The 13,384-nt window shown below is 42.8% G+C and overlaps 1 protein-coding gene across 5 annotated transcripts in view; it reads left to right on the top strand.

The window, feature by feature from the left end:
- Nucleotides 1–12,599, top strand: part of TC2N (tandem C2 domains, nuclear) — a 43,044-nt gene extending 30,445 nt beyond the window's left edge. For all 5 annotated transcript variants that reach the window (XM_066607544.1, XM_066607546.1, XM_066607545.1 and 2 more), the window contains exons 10-13: nucleotides 1,463–1,654; nucleotides 2,693–2,807; nucleotides 3,336–3,535; nucleotides 10,995–12,599. In XM_066607544.1, the coding sequence (XP_066463641.1) occupies nucleotides 1,463–1,654; nucleotides 2,693–2,807; nucleotides 3,336–3,535; nucleotides 10,995–11,111 (624 nt within the window). In that variant the 3' untranslated portion in view covers nucleotides 11,112–12,599. The remainder of the gene's footprint in view (nucleotides 1–1,462; nucleotides 1,655–2,692; nucleotides 2,808–3,335; nucleotides 3,536–10,994) is intronic.
- Nucleotides 12,600–13,384: the final 785 nt, after the last annotated feature.

Genomic DNA, 13,384 nt, shown 5'->3' on the forward strand with positions numbered 1-13,384 from the left:
TTCATTTTAACCCCCAAGACTGCCTTGAAGTAGTGCAGATCTTTGGATAGAAGCAGCCACAATAGCACAAACACAAAAAACATGAACCTTACCTTCACTTCTAGACTCGAAACCTGACCTTGGAAAAATAGTAGCGTAGTAGTGTATAGACAAAATATTGCTTTTCACCACAGACACACATATTATCTGTATAACTGCTCACTATCAGTCATATCCATTGAAATATCTGTATGTCTAAGATAAGCTCAGATGTACCTACAATTCACATAGTCAAAGTGGTTCTCCACCTAAATTTACTTGTGGAAAAATGTCATTGTTCAGCTCAAAACAGGAGTCAAAGCAGTACTCTGCCATTTCAGTCACTCCCATAGAGTGTGAATGGCGCAGGAGCGTGCTTGACCACCGCTCCATTCAAACTCTGCCTCACCGCTCTCATGCTAATGAAATGTAATAAGCGACTTGAAACCCCTGTTGTAGTGATCATGGGGGGCCCAGTGATCAACCATTTATGACCTACAGTATCCTATTGATAAGTGGTAAATGTGTTTGGTGAGAAACCCTTCAGTACATGGTAATCCTTATGGTGGATTGTGGTATATCATCAGATTTGTCTTTAAATAACTTTAAATGGATATCCCCTTTAATAACTTTACCATTTCACATAACACATTACACATGGAATGTAATAAAAAGAAACCATAGTATATATTTCTATGAGGTTATGGCAGAAAATGCTGCAGGATTTTGTGGATTTTGAAAAATGTACAGGCGTTGTCCTATGTTGGCAGATCATTTTTTGTTTTTTTGCAATACATGGAATAGATAATATCTGTTGGCTGGAAACTACTATCTTGTTACTATAGATGCAAAGATTAATGGCAGATCTAATGCCAATGGGGCAGTCACATCCAACAGTCAGATTGCTGTGTAAGGACATGTGATAACATCTACATGATGAAAAATAGCTTATAACGCAGAGCAAACATTGTACAAGAACTCCCATTTAATTCAGTGGAAAGTAACAAACAGCAACCATAAAGTGGCCAAACACATACCTTCCAGTTTACTCTCTACAACATCTATGTCATACTTACAGGGGCGTAACTATAGGGGGTGCGGTTGCACCCGGGCCCAGGAGCCGTAGGGGGCCCATAAGGCCCATCTTCTCCATGTAGGGAGCCTAGTAGTATGAATAAAGCATTATAGTTGGGGGCTCTGTTACAGGTTTTGCATTGGGGCCCGGGAGCTTCAAGTTACGCCTCTGCATACTTACCTTAATTATTAAAACAACAGGGGCAAACAAAGTGGGGGGGAGGCAACAGAATGGTTGAAGTTCCCTAGTGTCTGTTTTGAAGTAGAGCTGGGGGTAAAAATGGTATGGAGTCCTTACATGCTGGAAGATCCAGGGCTGTTGCCTTTTGTGTCTCTCTGCCCCATATTAATTAAAATTTTCTCTCATTAGGACGTGGAATTCATGGAAACCTTTGTTTTTGCCATCAAGTTACAAAGTTTACTGAATGTGCGGCTAGTGTTTAAAGTCTTGAGCTTGACTCCACGTAAGAGGACCATCAGCAAGTGCTCAATATCTCTGCGGGACCTGAGCGAGGAAGAAATTGAGCATTGTCTAGATGTGATGCCATCTTCAAAAGTATCAGTGAGTGACGTCTCAGGGAGAACCCTGTGTGTGGCAATTTGTGATGCTTTTGTTTTTAATGAAAGAATATTCTCAAAATTGATAGCCAAATTAGAAATCAGATTTACTTCCCGCGAGATAAAAACCTATCAGCTTACTCTTCAATAAATGCTAAAGAAGCCCCAGCACAAAATGATTTTGATGCGATCCAGGTCCATTATTTGCCTATTTAGGTGAAAATAATCTGAGCTCAGACTAGTACAGGTCGCAAGATACTACAGTGAGTCAGTCTTGAATCGGCAGGTGTGTGTAAGCTCATTTATTCCGATGTAGGTATAATATAATAGATGTGACCGGTTGTTACGGACTCCGAGGGGGACCAAGAACGTGAATCTTTGAACAGAATGCTCAGCAGTGATCAGACACAGGGATAAATGTAGAACTGAACCTTTAATGGAAATCAGGAGTACGAGTACCTCGTTCAACCATGTTGTTCAACCATCAACCTACTGCTATCTAATGTGTGTGGCCAGCTAATGTAAACTTCAATACAGAGCTTAACTCTTCTTGTGTCAAATCCACTCTGCTATTTTGTTACGGAGTGGACATATTACGTAGGCAAATGTATAGTACATGGACCCTATAGACAAGGAGACTGACACCCTTAAAAGCAAGATTGCAAGACTTGCTACTGCCTATTAAATTGCATGTACAACTCAGCACACCAGTGCAGGGTTTCTAGAGACCCTGAAGCTATAGATGGGATATGTATCTGTACTATATTGAAGATATGTAATTGATTATTACCCTCCAGCTGCATCCAAAGAAAGATGCATTCTGGGAATATTAATTCAGCCATAACTTTTACTGTAAACATGGAGTACTCAGCCCAGGTAACTCCAAATGGTGTTACATCCTAGAGAGTAATGTAACTTCAATATTCTGATCCCATTACCAGCACAGTATCAAACAGTAAAAGTACAAAATGTTATTTGTGGTACAAGGGTCTATTGTTCGCCAGGCTGACAGCTATCCTGTTCTGTTTGCCCATTTACCCAGGCCTGTCAAGCGGAGCTCCTGATCGGGACGTGTTTCCAGGCAATAAATAGCAGGATTCAGTTACAAATCCTCAAGGCACAAAACCTGCCAAGCTCATCCACGCCACTCACCATAAGTACGTCGCAGTCTGTGTGCCCTTTCTTGATCCAATGCAAAATACTGGTACAAGACTAAGTGCATCTGCTTGCATATAGCAGCCTTATTCTAGCCCACTGACTGGCATTTTTTAATGGGAGTCATTTTCTCAGTAGTTTAAAGCACATTCAGACTATAGCACAGTGGGAGCCATAAAGGTCAGTATTGGGATCTATACCTTTCAGTGTATTTATACATTATAATTGTAAGAGAATAACTTGCACAGAAGAAGTATATTACAATAGGGAAGTTGGAGGCTCGTCAAGAAATGGGTGAAGAAGTGGCAAATGAAGTACAATGGTGATTAATCTGAGAGAACACATTACACATTAATACTGGGTAAAACTGACATGGAAAACGGCTAAAGAGTTGGTGAATAGCAAAATTACTTAAAGCACTCAATGCCAGACAGTCGCTGCTAAGGTGCATAATATTCCAGTGTGCATCAGATGAGGCCTAGTCACTTGGCTGTCCCAGATTCTCAGAGCTTTCTCTACCATCTCTGCAGATTTCTATGTCAAGGCTGAGATGTTCAGCACAGAGGGACTGCTTTACAAGAAGAAAACGCGACCATTAAAGTTATCAAATTCCCAGGTCAACTGGGGGGAAACCATGATTTTCCCAGTGACACAGAAAGAAGAGGGAATCAACTTCCTGATTAAGTTATACAGTCGCTGCTCAGTCCGACGGAAACATTTTATCGGACAGGTAAGGACAGCATCGTGACTGCGCAATATTCTCCTAATTCAGAATGCTCTACACTGGTACATTTTCTAAGATGCTCTGTGATTACGGAATTGATCCCAAAAGTTATCTATTAAACTGCACTCTTTAGAAAACCCTGATCTCAATGAATGAGAGGCAAAAACCAAATCATAGACCCCTTAAGAGCGTTTCACATGGGCTGGAATTTGGTCACAACATGCAGCTGAATCTGAAATTTAGCTCCGCCTCCGCCTGGCCTCCCATTGCAAACAGTGGCGAGGGGTGGAGAGAGGGCAGAGAGGGGGTGGGAGCTCAGTGCACTAGCTCCCATTCCGTCCCGCCTCCTCCCCTTGCAGAGAGGGGCAGCGTATATCGGCCGGGTGTGAAAACCCGACTGATATACACCCAGCTGAATAAGCCCTAATACAGTTTTTTATGTTTGCTATTTTTGTACACTAAAAACATTGTTTTTTTTTAAGATTTGCTAATTTGTCACCACATTCCAAGAGCTATAACATTTTTATTTTCCTTTGATGGATTTCTATGAAGGCTTGTTTTTTACAGAACAAGCTCTAGTCTTTATCTAGGCCATTTTTGGGAACATAAAACATTTTGTTAACTTTTTATTCCATTTTTTTTCTAGAGGTAAATTTAAAGGAGTTTTCCAGGCAGCACCCGCTGTCAATGCCGGTGTACACCACGATTGGAGCAGAAACCACTGCTCTGACCCCTATGTAGTGGCCGATGTTCGTAATTGCAGGATTGGTGTCCACTGATTTCAATGAGACCTGCACCTGCAATTATGAGCGCCAGCCACTACACAGGAATTGGAGCTGAGCTGCGCCTGCAATTATGAGCGCTGGCGACTGCACAGGGGTTGGAACAGTGGCTTTCGCTCTGACCTCGGTGTATCCTAGCAGTGACATCGGGCTGTTCCGGGAAAACCCTTAAATTTTTTTATGGTGTTCACCATGCTGTATAAATAATATGTTCAATTTATTCTGCAGGTCAGTGCGATTACATTGATACCAAATTTATATAGCTTTCTTGTTGCAGCCTTTCCACACTTAGGGGGAAAAAAAGTATTTTTTCCTATAAATGCATTCAAAGACCCCTAACATTTTTTTTCTCGCCAAAAGTGCTATGTGAGGTATTTTTTGTGTGGGACAAGTTGTACTTTTTAATGGCAATCTTTTTGATTACTTTCTATTCTGTTTGTGAGGATATGCAAAATTAGCTATTTTTGGCATGTTTGTTTATTTTTCATTCACGCAATACACTGCACGGGTTAAATGATGTTCTAACTTTTTTACATAAGTCATTTTGAACGCGGTGGGATTTTTTAATTTTTTTTTTCTTTTACTTTTTAAAAATTTTTTATATTTCTTACACTTTTTTACCGTTTTATTTTTGTCCACTAGGGGATTTGAATACCACTACCATTGATTGTTCTTATAATACACTGCTATACTTCAGTATAGCAGTGTATTATATTGCCTATAAAGCTTAGTCAGAGGCCGAGCTTCATAGGTCACCATAGATGACAGATGCAGGGGCCGTCTTCAAAGCCACCGAGTGCCATAGCAACCCATCGTGACCCTGTGATCACATTACAGGGTTCCAGTGGGTGACAAAGGGAGCCCCCTCTCTCTGTTAGCCCTTTACATGCTGCAGTCGCATTGACCACAGCATGTAAAGAATTAAATGGCAGTGAATGGAGGTTTCTCCAGTCCCTGCTGTTAGAGCATATGCAAGGCTGTCAGCCGATAGCTGAGCACCCACTTTCCCTGGCATGGGTGGTCTCCTTCAGATACAGTAATGTGAAAAAAGCCTCTTCTCCTCCACAACCACAAGCACTGAGGGGGTCTCTAGAGATACAGCATGATGTATTGCAGGAAATGCCGCACTCTTGCAATGTATGACGGTGGGGCTCAGCTAAGTACTCGGATCTGATCACCGCAGCTCAGTTCTCCTGACAAGCCGCCTGAGCCAGCGGAGCCCAACAGTGAAGAGCACCTTTGTCAGTATAGATAACAGCAGTTTACTCAGTTACAGAGGAGCTCTCATTGTCAGGCTTGAGCGGCTCAGGCTGCTTGTTAGGAGAACTGAGCTACTGTAATCAGAGGTAGACTTCAGTGGGCCCCACTTTAATTCACTGCAACAGCATTTTCTGCACTATATAGTGCTGTACCTCCGGAGCCCCTCAGTGCTGGGTGCTCTCTGTGTCTGTGGGACTCCAGCCACTGCTGCACATGTTAGTACTGCAGTGCTGATCCTATGATCAGCTGGTTAGTGTGTGGAAAATGATCAAGGATGGGCAGTGCAGCACTGGAGCTCTCCTGGGTTACAATCATGTCAGGTTGCATTACATCAGTGTGCAGCGGCAGCTGGGCCCCCCCTCCCGCCCGCCTTCCCTTCTTGTTGTGCCCGAGGCACATGCCCCACCTGACTCTCCACCCCCCCCTCCCCCAACTATGCCTCTGGCCTCAGTAATGCAGCTATCAGATGCTTGCATCCTAATGTGTAACCATGTTAGTTGGATTCTCAGCCAAGAACTTATTAGTTGGATTACTGAAATTGTTCATGCATTTTAGAAAAATCACACGAGGGCCTCTATATAACACATTATTTCCGTTAGCATAGTTGTACTTTGCAGAGCCAAGTAGTAAGGAGCCTATTCAAATCTCCCTATGTAAATAGTGCTGTTAAGATGGCTATGCTACAACTGCATTTGCCTCTTATCATTCTGTGAAAACTGAAAGACAACCAATTTGCATATCATTACAGCCCAAACACAAGAGGTGTTCAATTAGGTAAGCAACTGTCATGACAGGGCCTTGTACACACAACTATTACCACTAAAAATTCATCCAAATGGCCGAAAATTAGCGATAGTCGTTATAAGTAAATGCGGGCATTGTGCACTTTTTGTTTGAACGATGGATTTTAGTTCGCTTAAAATCCATCGTTTAGCGGCTGAAAGACTGAGCAAATATATTCCATTTGAATGCATTTTGCTCATCTTTCAAAAGACTGCAGGATGTTCTCCCATGACATGTTTACATGTTTACACTAGCCACGGCATGTTTATACTAGCCATGAGGAGAACAATGCAGCTGTTTGCACAGTTGGGCGTGTGTTTAAACACATGCCTGATTCAGCAAACAACTCCCTTTTACATGCAAATGAAGATGATGAAGTGTTAATTATATCAATTAACACTTTATACAAATAGATCGCAAAATTTTTCAATCTTTCAGTTGTTTGAAAGATGCTCTGTGCATGTAAAAGGGCCTGTAAATGAATCAACAGATTTACCAATCAGGGTTCCAGAAAAATGTCAGAGATTATGAGCAGTAATGACCCAGCATTTCCAGGAATAGATACACTAATAGATACACAATGGCTGAATAAAATATTTAAGGACAACTCCAAACTATATAGTGGTATACTAGGGTTTCCTTGATTTGGGGAGAAATGCTTTTTAAAACAGTTATACCAAGAAGATAGTGCCAGGGCATATCAACGTCATAGAACAGGGTGCTTCTCCCTTGTATTTTCCCCTATGACTTGGAACATAACAGTGGCAACCATTCTGGCACACTTTCTACCTTCCTTGTATTTACAAGATAGCCATTCACGTGAATAGTGATCCTGTAATGCTACATTTCCATTGCATGGACACTGCAGATGAAATGTCTGGATGGCTGTGGCTTTCTCCTGCAAAATCAGCTATTTTCTAGGGGTGCCGGAAGTGGGACCTGGGGCAATTAGCTGTTTGCTCTGGACCATGCATGCTGAAAAACGTTGTGTATGTTGGCACAACCCCTTTATGTATCACAGGCAGATACAGTTAGAATAAATCTGTATTTAGGATTCTCTGTACAAGCCCTGGGTTCACACGGGGCAGATTTGCCGCGGAAATTCCGTGCAGAATTTCGCCACGGCAAATCCGCATGCGGCCGCAAATCCCAGGATTAGCCAGCCATGGGGACAAGATTTCTCAGAAATCTCGTCCACATGGGACGGCAAATCCGCTGCGGCTAAGCCGACAGAAGCCACCGCTGCGTCGCAGATTTGCCGACCGCAGCATGTCCATTTTTTTTTCCCGCTGCGGCCGCGCTCTCCTCTATGGGAGCGCTGGCCGCAGTGGAAAAGCGAGCGGCCGGGACGCTTCAAAGCCGCCGCGGGTTTTGCAGCAGCGGTTCTCCCGGCGGAAATCTCGCGTTTGTTCACTGCGGCCAAACCGCGAGATTTCCGACGAGAATCCCCCCTGTGAGAACCTCACTCTTCACCCAGCCTTTCACTCTTCTCCTTGTTACTTCACCCTGACCCAGTAAAATAAGGTTATGGAAAGTTCTGTACGCAGGTATTTAAGTTGACATTTGTAAACAGTTGCTGTAGGTAACAATAACAGGACACTTCACTGATATATCATTCTGCTTTCTGGAACAGTACAAATGTCCCTTTCATGAGTAAAAGGACAGAGTGCACTGAGGGACAAAACTGGGAATATCGATTTACCCTTCCCCAAAAAGATTTCTTTTCAAGGAGAAGGAAATGTTAGTTATATAAGTTACACCAGTAGAAGTACCTTTCACTCTCATGAATAAGCTATTTATCCATTGTGTGTCTCTCTAAAAGATGTTCAAGTCAAACCATTAATGTAACAATGTAAGATTACCTTACACTGCTGTTAATAAAGGAGAACCTAATACATCCCCTTAGAAAGTGAAAAGCAGTAAGTAAAAGTTTACGCTGTATAAGGAAGTTCAGCTTAGTTTAAATTAACGGGGAAACTTTGTACAAAGTACATTTATCCCTCTTCCTGTAAACTGATGATAAATCTATTTGAGGAAAGCTTCCTATATGTGTCCCTTCTGTCCTCTCATTATAGAGGCTAATGTCCCACCCTTTAAGTGTCATTATAAAAGAGCTGTTCTACAACATAGAAACAATTTATTTATGGACTACGAACCATATCAGATAGATGGGACTGCTGCCAGGAACATTGCACAGTGTGTTGACCTGAGACTAGCCACAAACGTTTTTCAACATACTGGAAACACAAATAATAGAATACTAGTTTCTTCAGAAACAAGTTTGTAGTGATTTCCCAGAACCAGAGCTGATCTCAAATGGAACAAAGATAATAATGTCACCACTAAATACAGGAAGGGAAATCAAATTGTGCTAGTAAATGCTGTAAATGAAGCCTAATCGTTGTATAATAAAAACTTATACATTCTCTGTTTCTATTCCCCAGCATTTTTATGATCTCCGCTTGATGTCTGTTAATGGCAACCTGTCCTGACACAAGTGTCGGCTCCTTAAAAAGAGAGGGATAAACAACTCAATAGTAATGAATCAAGTTGCATGATCTGTGCAACTGAATGCTTCTGCAGCAACGAAATGCAAGGAAGTAGTATCTTGTGCAATTGTTGCATTTGCACTTAAAGGGGGTTTCCTACAAAACATACTTATTCCATATCCTCAGGATTGGGGATAAGTATCTGATCAGTGGAGGTCTGACTGCAGGGAACCACCACTGATCCCCAAAACTGGGCTCTTGAAGGCTCCCAATGAATGGAGCAGTGTACATGCACACGCATTACCACTCATTAGAATGGGACTGCCAGAGATAGTCAAGTACAAGGGCTCAGCTATGTAACTTTACATTATGAACATCTCTGCATAACTCCTTTCAGCTGAAATTAATGTACCCAATATCCATTTATCTTGGGCTTTACCCATATGTCTGCAATTATCCTCTGAAACCGAACTCTTCTGAGGACAGCTTGTAATGTGGATTATAGAAAAGGCAGAGAACACACAATAAGGGAGAATTAGGTAGGATAACAGTACAGCTTTTCATAAAACACACTGAGTCCTCTGTTATAAATCCAATTTCTCAGACAGAATGGGTCAGGTCTGCTCTCCTCCCTATTGAGAGGCGGCCAGGCTCTTGGTACATCCTGGGAATGTTAATCAACACAGGATAGCAAGATCTGCAGCCCCGAACCAGCTGCAGGTGCACGTGTTCTGGGAACATCTGTGCTGCGACCCCTTTCCTTTCCACACCTACAGGAATATATAGACATCAGACATCTATTTGTTAGTCATATTACAAAGCTAACCCAGGGATAACAACACATGAGATCCAACTAGAATGGGGCGGGGGTGAAATTGACCCTCAGAGGGGTCAGTACAAGGGGTTCCTGTTAAAGAGGTTTAATCATTCAATATCTATCCACAGCATATGTGTTAAAGGATTCATTGCTGAGGCCCAATTACTGGGAACCCCAGGCATCACAAGAACAGTGTACCCCAAGTATGCCAAGTAAATGGAGCAGCAATACACATGCGTGACCAATCCATTAACTATCTATAGAGGAGCTATTTAATTCAGTCCCACAGAAGTGACTGGAGTTGATCAACCTTGTACACCACCGCTCCGTTCATTGGGTGGACTCGGGGTGCACTGTTTTTGTGATCCCGGGGATTCAAGTAGTTGGACCCCCAATGATCATACATTTATCACTTAGCCTGTGGATAGATTATAAATGATTTTGGTGAGATGACCATTTTATTACAATGTGTTGGTTCCTATTATCAGCCATTTCAAGCTGAGGGGTGGCTAAGTATGGTGCTCCCATGTCATATAGCTCTAGTGCTGAGACTCTGCAGACACTTACGTGTAATGGATATGCAGCACTGTTGTAAGCAGCTGATTTTAGGGTCATTGCCTTTTATAGGGGTTGTACCAAGACTGCATGTCATTCCCTATTTATAGGATAGGTGATAATTTGCTAATCGGTAGGGGTCTCACTGCTAAGACCCCCGCCGATCTCCAGAATGAGACGCTTGTTGTGTCCCATTCTGCTTGTTACTGTGGGAGTCACTTCTCAACTCGCAGTGACATCAGCATGAATGGAGTGCTGGCCATGTGCTGCTTGAGTATCTTTGCAGCCGCATTGATAATGAATGGAGCACTGGTGCACTTGCGCAATCAGCACTCCAACCAGTCTCCTCCTCCCTGCGGGGGTGCAATTATCCCACAGTGAAGGGGATAGGGAATCCCCAATATTAAGATCTGCAGGTGTCCCAACAGTGTGATCTGCACCAATCAGCAAGTTAGAGAGAGGATAACTTGTAATCTTGGTAAACCCCTTTAATGATGGCAGGACACGTTTTCTGAGGTCGGAGAGGAGGCAGGACATGCCTCCTGCCGCTGTTGACTGCGGGACAGCGTCTCTAATACAGGTCTGTCCGACAGAATCCCGGAAGGTTGGGAGGCATGCCTAAAGGTGCTTTTACACGTGGCGAATTTGCAGCAGAATTGCAGAGGCTTTTGCCATTTCCAAATCCGCATTAAAGTCTGCATGTTATACTCGTGTTGAGCTGTTTCACTTCTGTTCATAGAAGGCCACATAATGATTTCCGACCCTCTTCTTGTTCTCAGGTGTGGATCAGCAGTGACAGTAACAGCAGCGAGGCTGCAGATCAATGGACAGATACAATTAGCCACCCAGAGAAAGTGGTGACAAAGTGGCACAAACTCAACCCCACGAGTTACTGAACCCTCTGCAAACTGGGCAATGCCATGGATTATTTGTAAATAAAGACTGTATGATGGATTCAATCATGCCTCCCTGCATATCTCTGAGGATCTTGCCTTGAAACACTAGGATATGCTGATAAGGAAGACATACAGGCTAGTGGTGAGATACGAGGCACAGCAGTGGATACATCATGTGGCACACATCATGCTTCAAAATTACAATAATTGCTATTGTAAGTGTAGTTCATTAATTGCTATGTATGCCATATTTAAAAGGGGTGGATTTTAAGAAATCTTCCGAAGAGCAGAAAATGGAATAAAATGAAAAAAAAAATTATTACTTATCAGTTAAATTTCCCTCATCTTTAGCGCCACCGCTCCAGTGCGCCCCACCGGTCCTGCATCGATGACCTCAGCAGTGAAGCTTATACATAAAATATTTGACTGCTGAGGCCAGTGATTGGCTGGAGCGGTGGTGTTAATGATGTACATGATGTCATTGCTGCTGGACCGGCATGCACCAACAAAGTGGTAGAACTGAAGCAGCGGGGGACTATTATTGTAAACACATTTCCTTGCTCTTAAAGGGAACCTGTCACTGCTCTCATGCTGCGTGAACCACGGGCAGCATGAACCTAGGACAGGTATGCCCATTGCCCCCATGTATGTGTTATTCTGATACACTGTGGCATTTCAGAGTAAGCAGAGCTAAGCCCTGAGTCAAAGAGGCGGGCTTTGCCTGACAGCTCTCTCCCTGCTTGTGTATAGGGAAAAGGCTGTCAGTTAACATGCCGCAAGCAGCGAGAGGCCAGCGTAGACCACCTCTTTGACCCAAAGCTCAGCTTTGAGTCAAACTTTGAAGAGTGTTTATTCTGAAACACTGCGGCATTTCAGAATAACACATACAGTACATGGGGGCATTGGGCATACCTATCCCAGATTCATGCTGCCTGTGGTTCGGGCAGTATTACCCCGATAACAGGTTCCCTTTAAAGAGTAACTGCACTTTTCAAACACTTTTGTCATGTCATAGCAACATCTCAAAAGTTTTGAACAGGGGCATCCAGGAGTTGAGACCCCCACTGATCACTGAAATGAAGGGGCAGAACTACTCTCCCACATGCTGTTCCCCCTCAGCTGTCATCATTCCTGGTGAGGTCATCTCAACAGCTGAAAGTGGACTTATAAAAGTTTATGAAAGCCTTCATGTGCCAAGAAGAGCCGACAAGGAACGATGACAGCTGAATAATGATCTATCTTTATTATGGGCACTGCTGAGTATGACGTCTTCTAGTCAGGTCAGCTGCGGCGCTCAGTTTCTATGTCTCTCTCTTTATATGCAGGCAAGGACAGAGGTGTAATAGTTGTCAGTTTCTCTATATGTTGGATACAGATAGTTGCACAAAACCACTTTACCATTCTCAGTATGTGTCTTATTTCGAGGGTTTGGACAGGAGCAATTTACCTGTATTTATTTTTCCACAAATTAAAACTGAATACACTTCATTATTTCCTTATTTATTAACAATGTGAGTTTCAACCCATTAACTGCAATAAAGCCTAATCCTCAGTGATGGAAGTGGCATTGGATGTTTTAATTTCACACATTTAAGAGCTCTGAAAAGGTCACGCAAGACCAAGAACAAACGGATTAAACAGTCTGGTTACCAGGGCAGAGACAGGACAGAGAAGGAAGATGAGGACTCATTTATGAGGCTGGCCATGCAAGGGACAATCTACTCTGCAATCTGCATTTAACTTTTCACTATTGGGATCCATGTCATAAAGGCCATGTACTGCTAATATATGCAATTTCTCATCACACCAAAGATGCAGTTGACTTTAGTGAGGTGCAACAGTCACACTCCCATTTATGCCATGACAGTGCTTGTAAAGGTATTCATCCAGTTTGGACCGGCGTATCACCAGATATGGTAGCGATTTTTGACTGTGCATGACAGCATATCTCAAGCATGCGCAGTCTTCCTGGTTTCATTTTTTTTTATAGCTTCCCCACTTTGTCACTTAGCGACATTGCATACAAACGCCGCAGATATGCAATGTAATTGCTTATGTACAGCGCTTATTACACACTCATAGTGAACAGTAGGGCTCTATTGCGCGTCATACACGGTAAAAGAGAAAATACACAAAGAAAAAACACTAGTGTGAGTGTAACAGCGAAAATCAATGTATTTGAATTGCTGCAATGTACCATGTATTATGCGCTCGTGCAACACGATTCAAGTACGCTCGTGTGAGCCTGGTGTAATATTAGCATCCAAAAATCA

This window comes from Eleutherodactylus coqui, chromosome 6 (assembly GCF_035609145.1).
Source record: "Eleutherodactylus coqui strain aEleCoq1 chromosome 6, aEleCoq1.hap1, whole genome shotgun sequence".
In the NCBI taxonomy this organism is placed as follows: Eukaryota; Metazoa; Chordata; class Amphibia; order Anura; family Eleutherodactylidae; genus Eleutherodactylus; species Eleutherodactylus coqui.